Raw genomic sequence first — 16,186 nt, forward strand, 5'->3', positions numbered from 1 at the left:
TTTGTTGTTGTTGTTTTTTTGTGTTGTTGTTGTTTTGTTGCTTTTTGTTGTTGTTGTTGTTGCTGCTGCTGCTGCAGTTTTTCATCTATTGCTCTATAACACTTCATTTTTACATTTAACCAACTTTGTATTTTTTTCTTCACAGTTTACGAAGGCATTAAAATATATGATTCATAATTTATAAGCTTCCAACTTAAACTCGTTATAAGTCACAAATCAAATTTGTGGTCTCCTTTGTAGTGTAAATGCCTCAGTGTTTACATAATTTGGCATGCAATTTAAGTGAGTCAAATTATATTTGACTCATAAATAAAGCCTTTAGATAAAAATACTTAACATTGTTATATGGTAGTTTTCATTGGAACTCGACGTCGCCTGTTATAGTGCAACAAAACGGCATGTAAGTCATTCATTGTTATAAATTCCACACTAAACAAAGTTTAAGCCGTGGCAATAGAATTAAAAAAAAAAGAAACGATTTAAACTTTGAAAGTATTTCACCAGAGACGCATAAGTATGACGCAAAAATACGCATTTTCTATATTCTTTATAAATTATACGGTAGCAAGTGAGTGCACGTTCGTATAAAGTTGCACGCAACTTATCCGTCTTTCTGCACATTTTTGAGAGGACGTGGAGACAGTGTGTGCGGAAAATCATCTTATTTCAATATCGACATCAAACAATGGCAATTCCATGTTGACAATAATTGGATCATTTTTATGAATATAAACTTTCGTCTCCATCCAAACGCCTGCAGAATCAGCACCGCAATTATCGTTTGCTTATTGATTTATCTGAAACCTAATCAATGTTAATGGACCGAATCTTGAGATATCAGTGTAAAAAACGAAAAGGATGCGCCTTGTCGCGATATACACGTTCAATCAATTTCAATTACGAACAGCGTCAACAATCTAGATGGAAATAATGATGATAATTTTTTCTATTGACTGGTCCTGTATATCTGTTACGCAAATTTATACAAGCAGTTTTATTCATTAGTTTGAAGTCCCAATCTTTTTAAAGAACTCTCTCATTCCATTCTCTTTCTCAGACAAAACGGTAGATGTATTTAAAAGATTCATAGAAATAATATTTAGACGAAATGTGAAATGTAAAAGACTCGTTTATGGATATTATTTTTTACTTTTAGGATAAGTTTATGTATTTATATTACTTGTAAATATAACTTAAATATACGTTCTACACAAATGTAGCAATTACTTTTGCACGATTTACCACGAACAAATCACTTGTCTTGAATTCGCGTTGTCGTTTTAGTGCTGTATTTTCGATAGCGGCAGCACGACTCGTGACATCACGCCGCGCGACATCACGCCGCGCGACAATACGCCGCGCGACAAGACAACAACAAGTGATAGGATTATTGTTGTCAAGACGACAAGAAAGCTGTCATAACAAAAAGAATCAATTTTTTGTTCAATTTAAACAATGTTGCTGTTAATCGCAAGTGATACTTTATAATTATGACTATGAAGCATAAAAACGAACTTGATAACAAAATGTTTTTCTCTGTATGTATTTTTTGCGAAAGGGAATTTTTTTTTCTCTTGCTTCTCCAACGCTGTTTTTATGTATCAATAAAGTAGAATCAAACAGTAGAAGTACACTAGAAATTGCCTATTGAAATTTCTCCATTTAAGCACGAGCTCTCTGCAAGGTTTGTTGGTATTTGTTCTAGCTACTTATAGGGGAAATTAATAGTTCATTATCATTCAAAGTTTATTTGCATATTTTATTATCGTAGTTATGGGGTTTTGAAAATCTTCAACGCTGCGTGTATTTTAAGACATTTTGATTGTTTTATTCCGCCAATAACAAAACGTATAATATAGAATTGTACCTTACACTAGATGATTTCTAGCGATAACAGAACGAAAGAATGTACAGATTGAGATCAAAGGGCTAAAAATTAACTTTTTTTTCATAATCCATTTATTACATCTGCAAGAGGATTATGACTGCTAACAAAAATATTTAGTGGGCATTACTTAATGGTTTTTGCTTGTTTAACATCGGCCGCCGAGGTCAAGATATATACGAGAGAAGACCTTTTGATCATTTAAATACAATTCTCTTTATTTGTGTCGGTTTTATCTTCATCACAATAAGGAATGGTATTTAAATATTCAATCTGGGGCCGATAAACTGTCGAATGATTTAGACAAATTAATACTTAAGATGTAATTCACTACATTATTATGCGATGAAAATTTTCCGCTATGTTTTGGATATTTAGACACACTCAGACAATGTAAGTAATTTTTTTTCAACTTTTATTGCATATGTATCAATAAGCTGGGTAAAATGTACCTGGAAATAATTATAGTTATTTTGGTAAAATACATTACTGATTTTTAATCATTTAAATTGAGCAGCAGAGTAAAAACATAAGTGATAGAATATTGTAAAGTTCTGTAAAGCAGTTTTGTTGTTGTTGTTGTTCATAATGTCTTTATATGCTTAAGAATATTTCATAAATTGGAAAAAAAAACATGACTAATGTTCACAAAACATTCATGGATTTCGGTTTTATATATAAATATCGTCGGTTCACATTTTTTTTTACATTTTTATTTTAAAGTGGACAAAAGCATTTAAAAGTTTTTGATAAACATCGTTTAAATTAGTTTTGTAGTTTTTTGGTCTAATATTCTAATATTTAAAGTCATTTGTTTGTCTGTCACGTATTGTAAAATACGGTATTTTAATTGCCTTCGTATTACAGTAATTGCTTTAAATGTACCAATTCACTTATATGAGCCGTGTCATGACAAAACCAACATAATGGGTTTGCGACCAGCATGGATCCAGACCAGCCTGCGCATCCGCGCAGTCTGATCAGGACCCATGCTGTTCGCTTACAAACCCTATTACAAGTAGTGAAACTGATAGCGAACAGCATGGATCCTGATCAGACTGCACGAATGAGCAGGCTGGTCTGGATCCATGCTGGTCGCAAACCCATTATGTTGGTTTTGTCGTGACGCGGCTCAAATAACTGCTTCCTACCATATACTGACGTATCTTTATAAATTGCTGTTGATTTAACGCAATAATTTCATTAGAGATTTTACTACACAAAAGTTTCCAAACTGTTCAAGTATACATGAGAAGGCACTTCACTTTTGTTTTTATTTGCAGATCAAACTTAAGTACCAACGAACGATTGACCGCGAAGTGTATCCACCATATAAAACTTGTGTTTGTTCAGTACCAGTGTATTTAATTACAATGAGAGGAAAAGAAAAAGTATATATTTGTATAAAAGATACAACTTTTAATTAATAAGTTTTGTGACCTTGGCTTTAACAGAATTAATATTGACCACTTCTGATTAATATAATACATTATGGACTAAAATGGGTTCAATGTATATGAGCGAGGGTTTGTTATCGCAGGATCTGATGTCGACAGCGTACAAGAAATTCTGGTCCGTCAATGGCGACATGAAAAGAAATAAGGAAACACCAAACAACGGGCTGTATCGCAGAGAAAGGTAAGATTTTACTAATATAGGGGTGGAGGGGGGCAGGTGTGGAAGAATGCTTTAGTTTTGCCGGAAAAAGAAATAAGTTTGATTGTATCAGGGAAAAGAAAACCGAATGTATGCATATAGATAACGAGCAAAATAAACAAGAGCTTGCTATAAAGGCTTCGTTCTGGAATTTTTCTCTTTAATTGACTATACATAGAATAAAAACAGGCCTTTGAGAACATGTAAATAAAAAAAGAGCATGATTTTGTCAAAATCCACGGAATCGATATGTTCTTTATCCTACAAATGTAGGTGATTCTTGTGTGTGTATGTATATTTCAGATTTCAAAGTAATACAAAACTTCCGATGCATATTTATTATAATATTGAGGTGCTTACCGAAATTTCTTCAATTCTTTTGTAAAGAATTGGACCTAGATTGTTGAAAAATCAGACAGATTTAAGGTAATTTACTTAAAGTAATGCTACGTTTTTCTGAACTAAGCTAGAAGTATCTGTAGTTTTTGATGATATTTTGTGTACGATATTTGTATTATCAATTTGATCACTTTTCGGACCAGTTTTGTCACACTGACACAATTGCAGGATTACTATCCTAGTACTGGCGGCTTTAGGCGTGCTGTAATTTAATTTAATACACTTGTTACTATATATAGTAACAAAATCGCCTAAGATTTCAACTGATTATGAGTGTCACGTGACCTATTATGAGTTTGCGGCCCGGGGCCGAGAACTAGTTATCAGCCCGCTGAACATGTGCACGTGCACAAACTGAAACAATAACGTCATATTTTACGTCATCAAACAGTTAACTGTAAAAGTGAAAGTAGGTTTTAAGCACGAATCGCTTGATTTTAATAATGAGTGCTTAAGCATATTTCGTACAAACACAGTTTTATTAATATTGAAATTTAAAGAAATAATACGACAATTTCATTCCGAAATAAATAAAAATAAAACTTGCTTCTAGATCCTACAGTAGTTTACTTTTAACACACAAAAGTAAACAACTAAGATGTAGAAGTTGCTGAACTGTACAGTACAGTAGAAAATTAATGCAGACAGGAATTTCAACGAAAGAAATTTTAAAAGTATCTTTTTAGAATAAATTGCTACTATCAGCTCTACCAAGTGTATTAAAGACATTAATACACGCCATAGTTGTGCCAAGAGGTGATAATCGGCCCTGAAATGAATAATGCCCTCGGGCTGAAGCCCTCGGGGCCATTATTCATTTTGCGGGCCGAGTATCACCTTCCGGCCCTACTCTGCCGTGTATTAATCTCTTAATACTCGTAGAAACTGCCGGAACTGTTAACTTACAGCACTTTTCCAAAATGGATTCAAAGCAGCATAAATTCTTGACTTAAGCATTTGGTTATACAAGATTATAACAAGACTGGTCAGCTTAAAGGTAAGACCATTCTAATGCATTACCTCCGCTTTGAAAGAGTATTTAAATACGCTACGAATATTGTCAACTGCATTGAAACTGAGGGTCGTTTGTTCAAACCCCAGTAGGTCAACCTTTTTTCCTTTCTTTTGTTTCTTTAAGCATTATTTATGGCAAAAGGGTGTTTAAAATGGCGGGTAGGGTAACAGTTTTATACATATTGTACATATTTTGAAAAGAAACAATCACTTTGCTCTAGTCATTTAGTAGCTGAATGTAATTACTCGTTTCCTAATTAGTATCAATAGGAAAAAAGATGATGTCATAAGTTATTTAGTTTTTACTTGTTTCTTAAAAAGAGAATATTTAAGCTTTTATTTAGAAAAATGTTCAAAACTAGTAAACGGTACAGTAAATTTTGTTAAAAATCTGCATGCAGGTGTCCTTCAAGGAATATAACTGACCTATGTTGTCAATTTTCCAGTTCTATATAGTGCCCATTAGAGTGGTCCTACCTTAAAACATGGATTTGACTTGTGAGGTGATTAGAAATAAACGTTATAATAAACGAAAATTATTGTTGTATTATACTTGCATCTTTACCTTTTTTTAAATTAAAGTATGCGCTTACAAGTAGTATATTAAATTCTTACTCAAATTTATCTTTGATACGTCCATGGTAATTTATTATCGGCGGTTTTTGTCCTCCTGACATATTTAGAAATTTCTTTTTTTTCTTTTATTGCATAATCTAATCTATGTCGGTTATTGACATATCACAACCGTCACTTGAAAGCTGATAATGCTTGACAACTGATACATATATTATGTCTTGATGGGGACCACGCAAAGAAGATGGGTTTTTTGTCGTCTTTGCCCTTGCCAAAAGAAGGTTCAAACCTTACACCTCCTGTTTCAATTTAAAGTATAAAAAACAAGATCATCAAGGTAGGTTATGTATTTTTCTTTAACACTATGCAGAGATGAAACTTAAAGCGTTACTATGGCAACACAACATAACTTTAGATCAAGATCTACCTTGTCTACATTATAATAGACCATGTCGCGCCTTCTTTTTCGCAATTATAAAACAATACTCTCATATAAAAATCGAATATAAGCATTAGTTTTGTTTTCCAAAGACTTGAGAATATAAACTATACTTTTAGTTTTTATTGAAAGCGAGTACTACATTAAGAGGAACATAAAAGCGTAACAATCTTTTAAATGTTTTTAATGTCAAATGTAAATTTATTGCACGGGTTTGGCAGTTTTTGTAATTATTAAACAAACATTTTGAAAGCAAACCATAATTTCTTTATTTCCGTTGAGTGGGGGCTTAATGTTTTAAATTTTGATCAATTATTGATTTAATGGAATACAAATAAGAACTGTGAGATCCATTTGATACGAACATTAAATACTATTTTTCATTTCGTATTGACAATAACGCGGACAGTGAAATATATATTTTGAAGTATTGATAAATTTAATTGTACAAATTCCAAATAAACATGCTCATTAAGAAGAAATCATAGGATCATTCTAGTATTAAATCTCTAATATGTTATGTTTATTCATGGAAATACAACTAAAATGTTTAAGCTGATTTAGATACTTAAGAAATAGGAATGTGTTTGTAATCATGGCATATCTAGTTATATTTCAAGGTTATCTAGAAAAAAAGATAATTTCAAATTTCGCGTGTATCAATTGTGTACAAAATCATTTCTTCAAACTTAAATTGGATATTAGACTTCAATAATAAGCGTAACATTTCTAAATGGAATTAAGATTTTATTTAATATCAATCCAATTTGAAATCCAATAATAGTAAAGCGGACACTAACAATAAAGCATTTTAAAACTTCGGCAGGTATTATTAAATTTCGAATAATCGAAACCAAATTTAGGTTATTCGGTAATTGAAAACCTTTGATGTGAACATTTTATTTATAAAGAATATAGAGCCTAGTTTGGCTTCGTTAATGAACATAACTGTTCTTTGATATGAAAATAAACTTAGATTTGATTTCAAAACTTTAAGAATATTGCATTTTCTTCTAAATTACAACCTTTGAAATAAAGTGTAAAGAAATGGCTTAAGTGATCTAAAGTCACAAACTTATTAATATTTACAAACCTTCGTGTTAATGATTTTTTTTCATAAATAAATCAAAGGAGACACTTGTTCGAATTGGATGACTCTATTCACTAAGAAAAAACGCGAGTAAAATTTTAATGTTGCTAATTAATTCTTAACGATGAAAAGATTTGAAGAATTTCGTGATTTTTTCCATACGTGTTTGAGACGTTCTTAATGGACAAGCAAAGAATAGAAGTGTTCGGGGGAACAAGTATAGCTTTTGTAAAAGGAATGAAATTATGGCAACGAGGGAGAGAACTGTTAGGAATATATTGACGGTTTTAAATAAGTTAAGGAGAAACTAATGTGTGTATGTTAGAGATAATGCTGTAATGTCAACTTTTCTATATCGTGGATTATTAAAAATGTTGAATTATTAATCAATATTGAACAAGGAAACCCTGCGTATAGCACTAACCTTTGATCCTTTGGTTTAGATAAGGGGATTAATGACGGTATATATATCATGTCTTTGATTTCACCTAGTCCAAGATCCCCGAAACTTTCGGGTCCAACAGATCCTAGATTGTTAATGTACCGTTTGTCTAAAACTAGATCAAGATCATGTGGTGCAGCGTTCCGGACTCATGTGATGGCACAGGATTTAGTGAGGAGGCCGGCAAGAAAAGTGGATTTTAGTGATAGCGAGGTGATCGTTGTACAAACAGTTGTGGACAAATTACGTGATTTTGACGTTAACGATGTTAGTAAAACTAACGGAGGAATTATAGAACATATAGACGGTAAACAAAGAGATTATTGGAACAACATGAGAAACGAACCTGGAAAAAATGGCTTTTCTAGACTTGACATGGTAGGTGGTTTATCAATTAGTTACTTTTTATTTTTATTACCTTAAACTTTAATAGGTATGTTACAAAATATTATTGTTTCTGGAGATTTAGAGATTAAATTTAACAAACCAGCAGACATTTTCACAAAAAATCTTACGACAATTTTTTATCGTAAGAGAAATCTTACGATAAATCTCCTTTTCAGAAAATCTTAAGTGCAAAATCTGTCGTAACTCCCCGTTCGTAAGTGTAATTTTTACTCTCTTAAGGGTAAAATATCATGTATCTCTTACCTAAACTGAATAAAAACAAACAAAAAATTGGAGGACAAATATATATTAAGCAAACAGTATGTTATAAATAACACAAATTAAGGTATAATTATTTTTGGATTTAGCTCAATACAGGTTTGGAGCAGTACCTCTAGACGCTTGCAGAAATCATGATCACAAAATAGACAAATATCGTTTTTTTTCGCCGAATTTTACATTTTTCCTTGATTATCGTACTTGATTCGGTGTGAAAAGATGAATTAGACCTGTTAAAGTTCATTCCGTTGGGTAAAAAGACAAGATTTTAGCATTTTATCATTCAAGCGCCTTGTCCGGTATATACCGGAATACGGTATTTAGTGTGGTGCTCCAATCCTTTTTTTAGTCACAGCCATTATTTTTCAACATAAACATTTGTGACGTCATGCTTTGATGACGTCACGATGGAGAGGGTTATGAATAGTTTAAATGTGAACTATACTGTAGTATTATTGAAAACAAATAATTTGTACAATTTTGTGAGTTCGATTCTATTACCATCATGTACTAGTGGCACCTTTTTATGTATTAATACCTTAGCAATAACGTAGCTGAATCACTTAGGTACATAAAATTATGTTCAATCAAGATAGAAAATATATTGGTTTTAATCATTTTTTTTTGTTTTTATTGAAATTTGATTGTGTTCAATACATATTTTAAGCTCTTTATTACTTGATTTTAAAAAGGGAATCAAATAAAGAGCACGCACATCAATATCAAATGAACGTTGCTAGGGATGTTTTTATCATAAGTGAATTTTTTATCTTAAGATAAAATTTTAACTTACTGTACGAGTGGTTTTGTGAAAATGACTTAAAATTTAACTTTATCATGCAACTGCTATGGTAACTGCCCGATAACACTTGCCTGATAATTATTTTTGATATCAGGTCAGTAACCTGATATCAAAAATAAGCCCCGCCCATTTTAACGGACTTTTTTCAATTGCTTATATTCTCATTTTCATCAGCATGTGAATTCTACAATGTAATCTAATATCCTTACAAGTCTTGAATCAAGATGTGATATTTATTTATTTATTATTTCGATTTCAATTACGAATAAATTAGATAGCGAATAGTTTTAGTACCAACTAAATGAAGTGACGTCATAATTTATATTGCAAATGACATCATCAATGTTCACGTTACTAGAAACATAACAAACAGGCTTGACGATTTTCTTTGAGAACTTGTAAATGTTTACTTTATTTTACCGGATTATTATTTAATAAGTGAACAAATTGTTTCGTTTAAAAAAAATAAGACGCATGTTTGTGAAGCTTGTGTTTGATTGCCGATTGGACTTTTGTTTGACTGAAATTAATTATCGTGAACTTTTGAATTTGACAATTCAAGACAAAAAGAAAAAGTGCAGTAAAGTTTATGTGATTCTACTAAGGGATTTTTTGGATCAATGTTTAAATTAAAGGTAAGGATTTTATCGTGTTAGGCCTACATTCTGTTGTATCTTTTATCGGAGTCGAAAGAAAAAATGGCCGCCATTTACAAATTCTAAGTTTCAGGGGCGGAGGAATTTGTTTTCAAGAATTATTTCTTTGAACAAAACTCCCCCCTTTTTACGAAATTCGCTATTCAAAAGTAGATTATTTAGTTATTTTTACAGTTTTTATGTGTTTCATGATAAATAGAAAAACATGCTACTGTCTTTTGATATCAATTTTATCAGGCTCGGCTGATAGAGGCAGAAAGGGCTCGGCAAGCCTCGCCCTTTCTAGTCCATATCAGCCTCGCCTGATAAAATTGATATCAAAAGACAGTAGCATGTTATTCTCTATTAATACGATTATCGTAAGTCAAAAACTTAATATAAATCGTAAGATTTTTTGTGAAAATGTCTGCTGCTGTCAGATATAAAGGGTATAAAACCGAAATTCTATGTTGAAATTGAAAAATAAGGAATGCAAATAAATATATTGTCTGTCTTATTTAAAAGATGTTAAGGCGCTGTTATGTATACGAAATTCATCAGAATATCCGCTTAAATGATTTTAATTCTGATTTTTTTGTCCCGTTAGTCAATGAGGGCAAAATTAGTTTCTTTACAAGTTAACTAGTTCTTCTAACCGTAAAGAATTTTATTTGAAATGATTCAAATTCAGACCATTTGTCTTTAATGAAGTACTTTAAGTATTTGCCTGACACAGATTCGTTCAGTCAGTCGTTTTAAATTGTTAAGGTCAGCCATTTCACTGACTTAATCTCCAATCTTATTAACTTTAGCAGTTTACCGTATCCTTTTCTTTTTGACAAGTGTAATCGCAAATTAAATCAGATTAAAATTTCATAATAATATCAATATAAATAATATCCATGATTGATTTATACCCTATATCAAACAATAGGCTGATTATTTTTGGAGTTTATTTCACTCAATTGTTGATGCTGGTGACAGTGTATAGAGCATGCAATTCAAATCATTTAATACCACATGCCGAGTTTGTTTTTATATCGATAAAGATTATTTATAAGCTATAATGAATTTTTCAAGTCCGATAGACGCTTGCTATATTTAAATGAATATAAACAATGCCATAAAGTCAATAAGTATTCTAAAGGGAAAATATATTTACTTAGATCTGCAGCTTGATTATTTAGTGTCTTGAGTGGTGGTAATCACCAAGCGTCCAGTCACTGTTGAGTCAACTGTTGAGAAAACTTTGCATGAGAACTGTTTAGATAAAACAAAATATTAATGTTCTTTAAACACTACAGTTCGTTTGTAATACAGTATATATAATCATCATGTCTAGTGGCAGTATCTACCATGCGTATGTTATATATTGTCACACAGAAAAACAGAAAATGTTTCATTTCTTTATTGAATTTTATCATCGTCATCATCTTCTTCATCGTCTCCGGGCGGCGTTGTTATTGTCGCCATTATCACCATTATCATTATCATTGTCATCATCATCATCGTATCATCGTCGTCGTCGTCTCCGTCGTCGTTATCGTCGTCATCGCCATCATCACCTTCATAATCATCATCGTCATCAATATCATCATCGCCATCATTATTATTATTATCATCATCATCTTCATTATCATCATCATCATCATCATTATTCTTATTCTTATTCTTATTATCATTATCATTATTATTATTATTATTATTTGTGTTAGTGCAAAAACCTCGGTAAATGATCAAAGCCTCTCATTCGGAGTTTAAAGGTTTGTAGGCACAAGAATTAATCAGACATAAGAGCCGATGGTGTCTAAGAAACCAATAGATTGTTAAAATATGTTATCTGTTAGAAAAAGCAAGTGTACCCTTGATCAAACCCGATCTAGTCTAGACATGTGTCAATATATAGACATGTATAATTTACCTTTTTTTTACTTCTTTTTTTCCCTAAAATATCATAGTATTTTAGGATCAATCTCCCGCAGTCCTGGTATTGATTCCTTGTCAAAAAAAGAAAGTTTGATATTATAACCGGATTAATTTATGGCGTAAACTGATAGGCCCTCTTATAATGCCCGATATCCCAAACCCCTGAAATCTTTAGGAAGACTTTAAAAAGGTAGATTACTGTGTACTTGCACCAAGAGAAAGATTAGGCAGTCCTTATAAAGTAATAAATAAGAATTTATTTGTGAGGAATGAAGAAGCATTCACTTTACTTATTTTCTCATTTAGAAGTCGATGATAATCTGTTAGCCGTAAAATATGTACATAAAAGATAGAACAATATATATTGTAGGAAGGCGAACAATCAAGAGGTGCTGTAAATAAAATACAACTCGAAAACTCTTCAAAATTCCGCTTTGTTTGAAAATCGTCAATGAAAATATGTCTGTTTATGTGTCTACCATATTTACACGCATGTTATAAGTTAATATGTATAATGTTATGGTATAAGATGTTGTGGATAAACTTACTTTTTAGTTGAACATTGTTTGTTAATAATTTTGTAAAATGTTTAGAATGGGACATTATAGGAAAGAAAAAATCCGACCTTTGTCGTCTGGAATTCCGCTACATATTGAGGTTCGAACTAAACTAAGATTTGAGATCATTGGACGCTCAGATGTAGCGCAAGAAAAGGTATGGAACTAGTTCTTGGAATCTGTCTATTTCAACAGACAACTTATCAAATACAATGTATGCATTCTAAAGTTTACAGCAATTTATTCGATTATGTTTACTTCTTTTTATTGCAGAAAACATTGCAAAATATAGGATGGGTATCGGGCGCCACTGATGAAAAGAAGCCGGATCCATTGACTAAAAGTAAGTTACTCAATCTATAGTTATGATACTAAGTTATGATACTATATGTATGCGACATCTTGTGAATGTGAACACGGCACTAGTCGTATGTTGCAGAACACCTTTATATCGATACAGTAAAGCTTGCGAAATTTGGCTCCATAATTGTAACTCTTTTAGTGAGTGTGTTCTTTTGGTCTGTGAGTGTGTTCTTTTGGTCTTTGCTCAGAAGGGCATGTTTGGATCGTCGCCAACTAATCAATTTGGATATTCATATCAGATCACTTATAGTCCGACATTATTTCGGGAATTTATGACTTGATACAATATTACACTTTTCACATAAACCGGAATGATACTGGCAGCCCAAAATAAACGATACGTTATTTAGTGACTGTAACATAACCACATCGCTCATACAGAGTTTAAGAATTTGTTGCCCAACCCATTGCATATTGATATATACTCATTATTTGTAAAATGTGTTTGATGCAATAAACATTTTTAAACTAGAGTTTAATGCTTTACTGAGGCATATAATGTAACATTGGGTGGACATTTCTGACATAAAATGAAAGAATAGTGCAATCAGATTTGGTATCGAGACAGCAGCCAATTTGATAACTCTTTCATTTCTACATTAGGGAAAGGTTATGTGTATGTAGTACATATGAACATTGCATTGTAGAATCGTATTTTCAGTTGCCTAACACTTCCTCTTCATAATAGAACAATATTACATTATTATTTATAATCATAATATTATATTGTTTGTATCGCTTTATTTTACAGCAGACGATTTCTACACAATGACAAAGGTAATTAAACCTTGCTCTTTTCTTTTGCTGTGTACATTTCCTTCAGAATTTAAACAACTAGACATATGAAAATAATACTTAACGAAAATTAATATTTCCTTCCCTAGAAACATATTTTCACATGACATTCTATTCTGCGCATTTTAGTAAAATATTCATCTATTCATGCTGTTAATCTAGGCAAATTGCATGTCTGACTTTAAAATGATGCATAAATAACATGTTTACGAGCTATTCATTAATTTACTTTTATACTGAAAAAGGCAATTGTGTATTTATGCATAATAGAACGCGTGACTGTACATTTTGGCATAAGCTAGGGAAATGTGTTCATAAGCAATGGAAAGATTCGTCCTCTTAGTATGCTTAAGAGTGGTATAGTTTCTAGTTTGATAGAAAAAATTTTGACTTTTATTTTGTCGCTAAAGATTACTTTTCTTCCTGAAATCCTCGTTGTGAACAAACTGTTCTTTTCCTCAAACGATACTGTTACCACCATAAGTTTTTGTTATCGTCCTTGGCTATTGTAACCATCTTAAGCTATATTTAGGGCGTAAGAAATTGCAGACCTATGAGCTTTTGTTATCATCGTAAACAATTGTAATCGTCTTGACCTATTGTTATCGTCGTGAGCTAATGTTATCGTCTTGACCTATTGTTATCGTCGTGAGCTGATGTTATCGTCTTGACCTATTGTTATCGTCGTGAGATAATGTTATTGTCTTGACCTATTGTTATCGTCGTGAGATAATGTTATTGTCTTGACCTATTGTTATCGTCGTGAGATAATGTTATTGTCTTGACCTATTGTTATCGTCGTGAGATAATGTTATTGTCTTGACCTATTGTTATCGTCGTGAGATAATGTTATCGTCTTGACCTATTGTTATTGTCGCGTCGAGAACTATTGTTATCGTCGTTACCTATTGTTATCGTTGTAAACAGTTACTATTGTTATTAAATTTAGCTGTCTTGTCACAGCGACATTAAGTATAAATATAGTTTTAAGCAATCTAGTCTTTACGATATTTGGACACATATCTCGGAAAATCTCATAATAACTTGAATGCTCGTTCAAATGATATCACTGATAGGATGATAACCGTGTTACGTCACAGATTCCCCTCATTTTATGGTTGTCTCCTTAAGTGTATTCTGTTTAGCTAGGTCTATGTTGTCTTTAACAAATATCATCAATTATTTTCTTATTTTAATAGAATCTCTATTTCATGCAATTTCTGTGTTTGATTTGTCTGTACTGTCGACTATCTGAGATAGATTGCAAACATGCAGACGTCTGTTTGTCGCAGTATTCGAAGAATGCTTTTTACAAATTATATGTAAATCTGTAATACGGTGACGAAAGCCGGAATTTTAACAATCTTGCCATTCTTTTATATCTGTCAAAGTTGAGAAATTAGGAAATCGCATGTTATGCCCAAATTTACTTTGACTCATACTATATATTGGCAACGCCTTAGTGTTAGAATATGGGTATACAAAAAAACTAGAATTCATATTTTACTTTAAGTAATGTATTAGTTGTCGCCCTTTGTTTTGTCGTCTACAATACTCTAAATTAAAAAAAAATGTAGAGAAGATTTTTGGAAAACTTGTTCGGAAACGTCATCTTGTAGCTTGATACTTAATCAAAAAGGGAAAGGTCTACCTTGTGGTAAAAATGTATACGAAAAAGAAGCAAATAAGGTCAGATGCAAGAAACATTATAAGAATATACACATGAACTATACACATTTCAGTTAAATAAGATAAAACCAAAAATAGCGACATACTTTAACTCTTTTCTTTTTTTTTTACAAAATTTTATATTTACATATCAGATAAGAAAGGTGTTTAAATTATCTCAAATTTATTCTCATAGATTATTTTGAGAGATATCTTTATATTCCGATGTTTTTCCGGTGTTATATCAGAAGGTTGAAGTGCAATGTTTAACTGTCAAGTTAAACTTCTCGTGTATTGATTAAATCTTCAGAAATGATCGATCCTGTTCAAAAGAGACATGGTTTTATAAACACAAACGCTCCTTTCACAATATTATAATATCCCAATATTTTACCACTTGTATACCATACAATTTTGTAGTTTTACTTAATGTATATTGCATTAACAATTAAAAATAGCCAAAGATCGGTTTTGTTTTCTTTAAGAATTCTTTCGCTTCGGTGGTAATGAAGCGTTTGTGATCTCTTGAGTGAAAAAATAGATCTTCGCATATACGTTTTTATATATTATATATAAGTATACATTAACTAAATATCACTTCGACATGCTATTAAATTTCAACAAAAAATGTATACAAGAATATTTAAAAAATCACACTTTAAAGCCCGGCACTAACAGTGTTTAAAGTACAGATAATACGTGTGGATGTATTTTGTTTTTAAATACCTTTATACTTATATGGATTCGATTTGAAGTTTATGCTTAATTTATTCGATGATTTGTTAGGGTTGAATACAATCTTTTTTTCTATTCGTGTGTGCCAACTGGATTTTATCAATCAATTTTATATTGATGTACAAAACTAACGGGGATCTATCTCGACTGAAGGTGTTATTAATATTCCAAAAGTGACGTAAACTCTTCGCATGAGATGTATAAATTGACACTTAAAAATACGGAGATTTTTGAAAAGCTTTAAATGAATTGTGAAACGGGGTTTAAGTGTATTATAGCACGGTGGATATAAATTCTAATTTCAATAGAAAATTCCTGTATTGATGAACAATGGCGGTGATCAATTTCGATACATAATGACTTTTCAATTATACACATTATAATGACAGAAGAACCTGTTCATTACAGAGTTTGATATTATAATGGAATGTCTTTCAACCGAACAGTGACATTTTGGATATTTTGATACTATACTCCAAACAACTTGCTTCTCGCCGATTTTGTTACTATAAATTCTTGCGTTATATTCGCTGTAAATATA

The 16,186-nt window shown here is 31.6% G+C and overlaps 1 protein-coding gene across 4 annotated transcripts in view; it reads left to right on the forward strand.

Moving 5' to 3' along the window:
* Positions 1-1,892: 1,892 nt before the first annotated feature.
* Positions 1,893-16,186, forward strand: part of LOC132714629 (uncharacterized) — a 41,616-nt gene continuing 27,322 nt past the window's right edge. The window contains exons 1-5 of one of the 4 annotated variants that reach the window (XM_060697527.1): positions 1,893-2,278; positions 3,169-3,523; positions 7,618-7,876; positions 12,358-12,427; positions 13,199-13,224. In XM_060697527.1, coding sequence (XP_060553510.1) covers positions 3,387-3,523; positions 7,618-7,876; positions 12,358-12,427; positions 13,199-13,224 — 492 coding nt within the window. In that variant the 5' untranslated portion in view covers positions 1,893-2,278; positions 3,169-3,386. Of the gene's footprint in view, positions 2,279-3,092; positions 3,524-7,617; positions 7,877-12,029; positions 12,242-12,357; positions 12,428-13,198; positions 13,225-16,186 lie in introns of those variants that run through there. The other 3 variants (XM_060697525.1, XM_060697526.1, XM_060697528.1) reach the window with 3 other exon arrangements.

The sequence above is a fragment of the Ruditapes philippinarum genome, unplaced genomic scaffold (assembly GCF_026571515.1).
Source record: "Ruditapes philippinarum isolate M1 unplaced genomic scaffold, ASM2657151v2 ctg2424_1_1_1_1, whole genome shotgun sequence".
Taxonomy (NCBI): domain Eukaryota; kingdom Metazoa; phylum Mollusca; class Bivalvia; order Venerida; family Veneridae; genus Ruditapes; species Ruditapes philippinarum.